General features: G+C 37.1%; 1 protein-coding gene across 1 annotated transcript; it reads right to left on the bottom strand.

Annotated features, from left to right (window-relative positions):
- Window positions 1-1094: 1094 nt before the first annotated feature.
- LOC146317793 (uncharacterized) lies at window positions 1095-5351 on the bottom strand. The gene is made up of 5 exons (XM_084732657.1): window positions 5168-5351; window positions 4894-4990; window positions 2259-2375; window positions 2089-2167; window positions 1095-1897 (listed from the first exon to the last, which is right to left on the bottom strand). The coding sequence occupies exons 1-5, from the start codon at window positions 5266-5268 to the stop codon at window positions 1809-1811; spliced, it is 483 nt and encodes a 160-aa protein (XP_084588783.1). The 5' UTR covers window positions 5269-5351; the 3' UTR covers window positions 1095-1808.
- Between the last annotated feature and the right edge of the window lie 4906 nt (window positions 5352-10257).

Raw genomic sequence — 10257 nt, 5'->3', positions numbered from 1 at the left:
ACGAGAAACCATGCGAGTGGATTATTGCGCCAAATGAGGTGGCGTATATTGAGAAGAAAAGAAGTCCGAGCACTGACCCCTGAGGAACACCTGTGGATAAGTTGTGCAGTTTGGACACTTTAATACTCTTATACAATACACAGTGCAATTACAGTACAAATATGCTGTCAGTGTTACTGGTCATTTAAATTGACTTTTATGCAAATGTGTTCATTCATTAACGTGGCTACTTTTTGATCAAAGGAAGCCAAGTGGAACTATGACCGACCCACCATTAAAATAGTCACAGTGGATTTCAGTGTTTAATGGTTTCAAAAGAGACAAACCATCTCATGTCTATCAGTTTATTTAATTAGAAACCTGTGTTTCCTGTATTCCTGATGCTCACTTGTTTTCAGTGATGCAACTTTGTGTGGTGGAAAAGGAAAGGTGCTAGTTAACATATATACTCTCAAATAGTTTGTTTTTGTTTGTTTGCTTGCTTGCTTGCTTTGTTTTGCTTCTCCTTGTGCATTTTAAGGAACATATTTCTGGCTGACCTATAGTCAGCAATATTTTTTTGGGGGGGGTGTCTCTGGAGAAATCCTTAAAAAATTGCATGTCACTTTCTTTTAAAAGTTATGTCCACATTATTTATTATTCAAATTGTAAAACATTTAGCCATAAATATGAATACAGAAAATATAATTGTGGTTACATTGCCATTGAATACCTGGTTGTTTCTGGTAAGGCCTTCTTTCATGGGTGGCGCTGTTGCAAATAGTCCACATTTCAAACACTGTGTAGTTTAGAAAGCTTCATGTTTCCTGGTACAACCTGAAAAGCAGTGTATTTTTTCTGCTTTGACATCATGGTTACACTGGTATGTGCCTATGTCAGGTTTGTGTGTGTGTGTGTTGAAAAAGGGCGGCTGTGCTGTGTGGATTCTGCTGCATGGCAGTTGTTGCATGGTTGTGTTGTTGTGTAAGTGGCCTTATTGTTAACAACATTAGCCTTGGTGATGAGTGTGCAGAGCGTGTATAGCTTAGTTGATTGCCTTGGCTTGCATTCCTGAAATGGTTTGACTTCAGCATAACACTGGAGCTCGCTGCCTGTAAAGTAGATGTTTTATTTATTATTTTTTACATTGGTTAGTTTTACAATATTAATATGCATATTTTTGCCATCATGTCCGGTTAAACAGGCTTCATGCTTTTTGATGATTCTTTGGTCATAATGTGGGTCAAGAAGAATAAAGAAATGACTGAATGTTACAAGTCACATGTTTTTATACAATAATAAATGTGCGCATGCTCTTCTGTCTTCTACTGTCTGTCAAGCTTTGATGTTCCACTTTGAAAACATCCTGCCGACCAAGAAAAGTCATCTGACTTGGGAGTGACCATCACACATTTTACCATGTACATCAATTATATAGTGATTTCACAGAAAGTACAAGTGAGTGGAGATTTTCAGGGGATTTGTTTGTCTATTAGCCGATAAAGATTATTCTTTCGACTACATAAACAGCATAAAACAACACATGCAGTGACAACAGACCTTAAACATTTACATGCACAAGTTTGTTTTTATATATTACTTTTTCTTTTGCTTTTATTGCTCTTGGAATAACATTTTTCATTAAATTTGTATTATATAACAAAGTCTGGGTGTGCATTAATGATATTTAACTGTGTTATTAAGAATGCTCCCAATTCTCTTATTTTACATCAAAAACATGATGCAGTTGTGTAAAAGAAATCCAGATAAATACTAATCAGCATGGATTCAAATGTTTGTTGAACCATAACTGTATCATCGCCAACTTGTTAGGTTCTACAGGTGGCGAATTCATAGCCAAGGCACGCCCATTCACTGGTCATCTCCGTGAAGCCCGGTGCGCGGTTTAGGCCGCTGGCTAGAATAAGAGAAACAGAAAGATGGATATAAAATAATGACACATTTCTGTAAAAGATTTTTCTGTAAAACAACAATAACAGGAAAGGCTAAACCTGAGTGGTTATAAGCTAATTTTGTAATAATAACCCAGAGTGGCAACATGCATAAAAAGATAATTATCCTCTGACAATTAACCTGAAAGACCCTCACCTGTCAGCAGGTCATACAGGTTGCAGTAGTTGAGGCCCTCATCAATAAGAGTGGTGAATGCGATAGAAGCAGACTGAGCCTGTCGCAAACACATAAAGTGTTGAAAATGAGTTTATTTGTGTTATTCTGGAGGTAATTCATGCGAAGGAGTGAATATGAGTGTGACTCACAGCCACGCGGCAGCTGCCAGTCAGGACGGTGGTGTGCAGGGTGAACTCTATGCTCTCAACGTGGTTACCAGCGGACGTGTGGTGAGCCTGGATGGATTCTTTGGTGGCTGAAACAAGCTGGAACAGACAATGTTAGACCTAATATATGACCTTCAGAATAATCTTGTACTGCTTTTATATGTTTGAATATTGTTAGAAGTTTCTTTAATTGATCACTGGTAACACTAACAATCAATTTGTTGATTCATTGTAATTTAAAAAAAACTAAAGTTTTGCTTAAACCAAACTGTATTAATTTTTCCTCCAATATTCTCTGATTACAGAGACATTATGTTACCTTTGAAACATATAAACTGACTGAAAAACAGAAGATCAGTTAACATGCAGAGCACATTCATAACAAAGGAGGTGCAGGGTTCCCATCTTGAATTTAACTTCTTTTTTTTTTTTTTTTTTTTTTGGGCATTGTATGCATTTAATGACAGGACAGCTGAAGATGTGACAGGAAATGGGGAGAGAGAGTATGACACGCAGCAAATGGCCACGGCTGGGAGTCGAACCCACGGCCGCTGCAGAGGACTCACAGCCTGCGTACATGGGGCACACGCTCTAAAGTAAAGTAATAAGTAAACATTCCCCACTTTATTTAAGATCTTTATTTGATAGTATATCAATTAAATTTTACATGATTGATCAAATTCATTATGACCAATTAATCATTGATAAATCATTCTCATCTCTAGTTTATATGCACTGAAGAATAACTGGCCAGAAGTATGTGTTGCATCTCATTCTGTGATGATTAACATGCTGCTACAACAGCCTTCACTCTTTTATGAAGGTTTTCCAAAAGATTTTAAAACCATACTGCAAGAATTTGCTCCCATTTTGCCACAAGAGAATAAGTGAGAGCCGGCTTGAGTTTGGTGTTTAAATTAATCCCAAAGGAGTTTGATGGGGTTGAGGTCAGGGCTCAGAAAGCTGAGGCAACCAATCATCTAAAAATATCAATATTTGCTGCAGCATTGTGTTTTTCCATGAAGGAAGCCGAGGTCAAACCATGAAAACACCCTTAGGGAGGGAGGGTGTGTCCCAAGGTTATTGTGATTAACTAAACTAAAATCTACAATAAAATTAAAACATACAGGAAATGTCTTTAGTTTTGGGATTTGTCAAGTGGGTTAACAAGCCTAACAAGCATGAGGAGACAACATTTCAGCTGTTTATTGAGACTGTGAGTCAGTTTCCTTCATTAAGTGTTGTGTTTATATTGTAATACCTATTCTGAACATCTTAAATCCTTCCTCCGATGAATACCACTCACATTATAATAATAATTAAAAAATAATGATAAGAGGAAAACCAACACTGAAACTAATAAAAACTACACTAAAACTAAACATTTGGACACAATAGAAACTAAACTATATAACATGCATGCCCATTCTAGAAACTCACTAAAACTGAACTTGATAAAAAACAAAATAAAAGCAAAAACATATACGTTTGTCCATATTTTACACCGTACACCATGATTTAATATATCAAAGAGAAAACCTCTGGACAGCACATTCTTTAGAAAAAGCCATGTCGCAGCGTGAATGAGGGCTTAAATTCAAATAAAGATTTACAGACATGTTTTTCAAAGACTCACTGACCCCCTGCTGTTACAGTCACAGGATTAGTGTTAGAAACAGCTTACATCTGTAACAGCTTTCAAGAAAACCCTGCTGAACAAACTTGACCAGGTTATTAATAACCCTAACCCTTATTTGAATTAAAGGTCTGAGGGTACGGGGTGATGTATGTCGTCTAAACCCCACTGGGGGTTTGTGATTTGGAGTTATATATATATATATATATAAAAAAAAAGTGAAACTCAAAACTTATTCAGTTTTAAGTTTGGCTGCAAATAAGACAACTCTAACAAGAACATGGTTGCAGCAGACAGACTTTACTGAAATTATGATTTCATATTTGATGTGTTAAATAGATGCAATACTTTGGTGCAATTGAAGATGGCAATTATATTTCATATTTTTAAGGGTGTAAATAATGGACTACCATTGTCATCTAAAGGAAATCAATGAATCTGATGGCTGTAAACAAGTTGTCTGACCCCAGCGTCTCCTTACCTGTTATTTTTTTCCCTGTTTTGATTCTTTCATATTGTTTGTTTGTTTTGCTTTGCTTTGTACTCAATCTTTTTCATATACGGTTGAGTTCAAGCATTTCACAAACTATCAAAGAAATATAAAAAAGGGTATTCACTTCTTCCTACTGCTTTTCAGACAGAATTTGATGACTTTTTTCTGCTAAGAGTTTGCTGTTTGGCCCCTTTTTGGAAATGTTTTTCATTCTTGTATACTCTAATTCAATCTTTTCTGTTTTGTTTGAAATGAAATCTAATCTAAATCTAAATTTTTGAAATACTTTCATGAAAAATATCAAAGAAACATGAAAATTTCTGATTTTGTTAAAGGTTTGTTTCATTGAATGTGAACACAGGCTCGCATTTTGATGATCAGTAGAGAAACAGAAAATGAATGTTTCAGCAGCTTTATCTGTAAAGTGTATAATTAAATTTAATAACATGTCAACCACCCGAAAAGCAATAAAAAACAACAGAACTTACTACATAGTGACATTTTGCGCAGGCTTTTGCAGGACTGAAGGCTTGAATCTGCTGCACCAGTTTGGCACCGACGTCAGCACACGGCATCCCAAACAGCCTGCAGCAGTTATCACAGTGTGGACACGTTATTTTTAAAAATGACAGAAAACAGCAGCAATTTGCCTCCAGCTGATGTTTTGTGTTTGGTATTCCTCAGTGACAGCGTTTCTTTCCAAGCTTGAATACAAAGACACAAAGAAACCAGAGATGAAGGCAGATTATTACTGAGTCTTACCAGATAGTCCTGCAGAAAGGATAATACGGAGGTAGCGGGTTGGCGGCTGAAGAGCCTAACAGTCCTACAAGGAGCACCGACGCCAGCAGCAGAGGCCTCATGGTCGCAGAGAGTGAAGCAGGTTCCTTCAAGGTGGACAGTGACAGTGTGCTGGATGCTCGCTCTGTGAAGTATCACTGCAAAATCTGAGCGTGTGACCGAGCAAGTGGATGAATTTTAAGGGAAGTCTCAGATCTAAAAGGCTCATCACGAGGGCCATGTAAGTGGACTGAAATTGATCAGATCAAAGCTATGAGACTCTCCTCATGCCTTCAGTCACAGCAGTCAGAGATTATGCCACATTACGTACATGTGTTTGTTTGTACAGTGTTACATTAAAGGTTATTTATTATGATACTGGCCATTAATGACACAGAAATATGTGACATTATTTACTGTACTAAATCATAAAATGTCCATGAAATTAAGGAAACATGCTAAGATAAAACACTGACCTCAACAACAATGTGACAGCCAGCATGAAAACTGTTTTTGTTTGCCCATTTCTTGTTAATCAGAGTTAAAACGATGCCGAATGTTTGCTGAATGACTAAGTATTATAATATATATAAGAGTCTAAAGAAATCATTAATAATCTTTTAGGAGTAGATGTTTATGTTAATGGACAGTCAGTCACTGAAGTCAAACTCCAGAGTGTATATTTTCAGAGCAGTGGACTAACAGGTTTAACTTTAGATCAACAGACAACTGACAGTTATAAACAGGTGATCAACCTACGGTGTGAAACACACAATGTTGTGCTCGTCTTGCACTCCTGCAGTGTCCCTGCAACCTGCCTGAGGTTTGAGTCTGAGGAGGAGGGGGAAACAACTCCTTTCAACCATAAATTAAGCATTTAACAGGAAATCAACCATATACCGTTTATGATTTATTTTTTAACCCTATGGTGTTACATATTTCTCCGGTAAGATGAGGGGGAAATTACATTTTCACTCTGTTTAATTTTTTACACACATGCAAAGGCTTGAAATACAAACACATGCACAAACAGGACCTGGAGAGATGCCAGAGCGGGGGGGCACATACATACATTCATATGGTCAGGCGCTCTGAGCAGTTAGGTGCCCCCTGCCTTGCTCAAGGGCACCTCCACAGGAAGTGATGAACCGGCACCTCTCCAGCTACCATTCCAGATTCCCTACATTGGTCCACGTGGGACTTGAACTGGCAATCCTTCAGTTCCCCAAGCCAAGTCCTTACAGACTGAGCTACTGCCACCCCTTGGGCAAAATATTTCCCCAAACTGAGGAGTTCCTCACTTAAGAACGACGCATAAAGCCTCTCAGGTTGTGTGTTCAGTCTAACTGTATGTTCTCATTACAGGTGAGCAGCAAAACTGATGAAAGTGTCCAGCTACATTGCTGCAGAGTGTTGAGAAAAGTTGAGGCCAACTCAACTTTGATTTGTAGCGCATCACACCTGACACACAGTGACAAGTGTCAGATGTCAGTTTCTGGCCTCATGCCGCTGGCTTCCATTGAAAATGACTCACCCGATGCTTCGTCACAGACAGCATGAACGCACCATAAGGCTTTCAGAGCAGTTACTGTCATAATACAGCCCACGCAGGGGCATAGTGGGGTGTAAACCCAAGTAAACTCAGTTTAACCACCACTTTGAAATGAGGCTGAAAGTTTCAACTGTCAATCAATGAGGGGGAAAATCCACAGTTTACCCTTTTTATTTACCACCACACCCTTGAGCATGTGCACCTCATTTACTATGGCTGCGCTTCACTCATGTCAGTCTTTAATGTCACAAGACAACATTATTATCCATTGTTAGCTAACACACTTAGTAGGACTAAACTTAAAACTAAACCCAACCTCCATTCGGCATGAGCGTGAGTAAATGATGACTGATTTTACATTTTTGGATGAAGTATCCTTTTAATGAGGAAAAGATTAAGTTAGAAAAACATTCACAATTATACATTTATAACATTAAAAATAAAAAACGCCATTATCTGGTAAAAACACACCAATAAAACAGGTATACACTTTAAGACAAGAGGAGGCTAACTACCTCCCCTGTTACCACAAAGTGGCTTATATCATCATTAAGATTTTATACGGTTTAGTCTAGTCTCCTTGAGAGACCGATGACCTGGAAACTACCAAGTGAAAAAAATTAGAGGATGTAAAAGTATTTTCCAGTCTGTCATCTGACCGCTAAATGTCTTACAATCAATTGTTAGAGCGTGACATCCTGATGCCAGTAAGCAGAAACATGGCCTTAATGCAAGCCTCAAAGAATGAATTTACACTGGACATGTTCATGAGGCATGAAAAATGAAAAATACTACCCTGTCAGGATCAGAAAAGGTCACTACTGCAGCAAAGTCTACCTAAGGGTAAAAAAAAATACATTTCTAATCCAAATGTAACAAATTCATGACAATAATTAGAAGTTTCAAGTATTAAGGCATTAAGTATTAGTCAGAGATATTTTGGTCTACCAGGAAAACACTGTTTTCACAATAAATATAACAAAGTCTTGACATGATTAAGTGAATATTAAAACCTGTTATGCTTTACAATTGATGAGTCTATAGCTCAGGAGAACCCACTTTTTGGTCCTGTCCATGAAGCCTGGTGCAGTGGTGAGTCCACTCGCTAGAAGCAAAACATTCATTCATAAACACACATGAATGGAAAATACATCACTGCGCAATTCATAATACTACTTATCATTCATAAAACAAAGATATCCCTAAAGTAGAAGAACACTAGTATGTAACATGAAAATCCATCCAAAAAACTCGCTAGATAAAAATATAGAATAAAAATATAAAATAAAACAACATGCATGGACATGATAATTCATTCTATCAAGTGATTCTGATTCAAGTGATAATATTATATAAATATTTCCACTCTAAATGTATTTTAAGATGACAATGTATTCTTAAATTAGTCTATTTAACAGCATATTTGTGGTTGTGGTAAGATCATGTTGAAATATTAGTAACAATATAACTGTTATTCTTACAGTAACGTTTTTAAAATTGGCAAAGATTTCACTGGCAAAAACATGCGACTCGCTACATAAAGGCAGCCATGTTGGATTTTGCACTAAGATGCAGGCTGCCGCCTGCTGTGCACTGATAATCCACCAGAGGGCAGAAGATATGAGTTTTTGAGAGAACAGATGAGAGCAGCTGAGTATGCAGGGTTTGCTGTTGCACATTAACACGAGTAATAATAAACATGCAAATTTGTTGATTGAGCAAAATGGATTTTTGTTTGCTCACATGAAATTATATTTTGTTTGCATATAATGTTTCTTCAAAATATAGTTTATGTGGTTGCAAAATTAATTTTTCTGGGTACAAAATCTCCCATTGCTCACTCAGGAATGTTGTGCAAATATAACATCATAGATTATTTAAAGGAAAAGATCAGATATCTCTGTATTCTTCATGGCTGCTGCTGGGTCGGAATCTCAGTGAAATCAGATGAAACAAGCCTGTGTTTGCATTTTCCAGTACATTAGACAGTCAAAAGAAAGCAGGATTAGACTTTTATTTCAATAGTTTTATTTTTTACATTATATTTTTGGTTTTGATTAAGGAATCGCTTCATAGAGGCCTTCTAAATCAACATAAGCTCTTTACGGTAGCTTTAATTAAATATGATCTCTAAGAAAGATCTGAAGAAAAGCTATTATAAAATCTTTAAATCATTCACATATACAAGAATTATTTATATAATCATTTATATGAATTTATATATATATATATATATATATATATTTAATTGAGTTTATATAAATTAGGTCCTATGGAATTTTCTTGTAAACAACAGAAGACTTGTTTGTGCAGATTCATGTGTATGCCAGTGTTCATGGAAATTTGGCTTCCTTCATGTATATTGTAGTCTTTTAAGTTCTAAACATTAACATAATATTACTGTGTTCTCAATGGTTCTTTGCTTTTTTCAGGGCGAATAGAATTTAATATATGTTGTGCAAGAATTAATCCAAGTTTCCTGAATAAATACTCTTTTAATGTTGCATCTTAAACACCTTGTTAAGGCATCTTCATACTGCCACGCTGTTGGAGAAGATTACCTGGGGTGATGAACTATAAAACTCTTATGATTTGCATGTTTGTGTGTGTGTGTGTGTGTGTGTGTGTGAAAGAGAGAGAGAGAGAGAGAGCACAATACAAGGACACACTCATTATGCACATGTTTATTTACAACATACAGCATTTTCTTTATCCATGGACTGGATGGATTAAAAACAAAACTCTCCCATGAAGCAGACAGCATACGCTCTGTCTTTATATGTACATATTATGCAATATGTTTGCTTCTCATACACTATGCCTCAGAGTATATACTGCATGTATCTGTGTATAAGATCTTGATTGCAATTATTGCAAATGCTCCTCGTCTCTTCCGCACCCTTGCCTCTCTGGTGTATCGACTGCTGTCTAATCGGCCCCATCTACTTCCTTTTAATGACTAATGCTTAGCAGCGTGTGTCAAGAAGGCAGACAAAAAAAGCACTGAGGAGTCTGGAGATAAACAGGGACAGGTCAGAGCATCGAAACATCCCGGTTACACTCTAAAATGTCAGGTAATTTGTCGGGTGATTTGAGGGGGTCAAAAGGGCCGGTGTAAATATGTAACCCTTTCAAGTTTGTGATTTACCTCTCAAAGATGGAAAAACACTCACACCAGATGATTTGTTTGTTGTTGAGGCAGTAACAGAAGGAGGAGGATTGTGGTATGACTAGAAAAAAAAAAAAAACATAGCATTTCAAACCCACTTTATTGACAGCTTCTTGCCCTCAGTACAATGCAATGCAAGATTTGAGGTGCTGAGCACAGAGGAATAAATACGGCAATAAATATAGTACCGACTCGCCTCGCTGGCCGTCTTTAATTCACGCTCGCCACCGGAGCCATCAGACCCTCATCACAAACACACAAACTGATTAGACGTCACACACAACACTGACTGAGCCAAAGGTTTTTGCTTCCACCTTAAATTACAGTGGTCGTGGATCAACATGGACTGAT

Source organism: Lutjanus erythropterus, chromosome 12, assembly GCF_056507025.1.
Source record: "Lutjanus erythropterus isolate fLutEry1 chromosome 12, fLutEry1.hap2, whole genome shotgun sequence".
Lineage (NCBI taxonomy): Eukaryota > Metazoa > Chordata > Actinopteri > Lutjaniformes > Lutjanidae > Lutjanus > Lutjanus erythropterus.
The sequence above is the reverse complement of the archived record's forward strand: the minus strand, read 5'-3'. Positions and strand labels throughout refer to the sequence as shown.

Bases quoted from the DNA above. Each gene is read 5' to 3' on its own strand.
- LOC146317793 (XM_084732657.1), bottom strand. From the start codon at position 5,268: ATGAGGCCTCTGCTGCTGGCGTCGGTGCTCCTTGTAGGACTGTTAGGC. The intron at 2,168-2,258 runs GTGAGTCACACT...TGTTTGCGACAG, and splicing joins CTGGCAGCTGCCGCGTGGCT to GCTCAGTCTGCTTCTATCGC. The intron at 1,898-2,088 runs GTGAGGGTCTTT...CTCTTATTCTAG, and splicing joins CCTGTATGACCTGCTGACAG to CCAGCGGCCTAAACCGCGCA.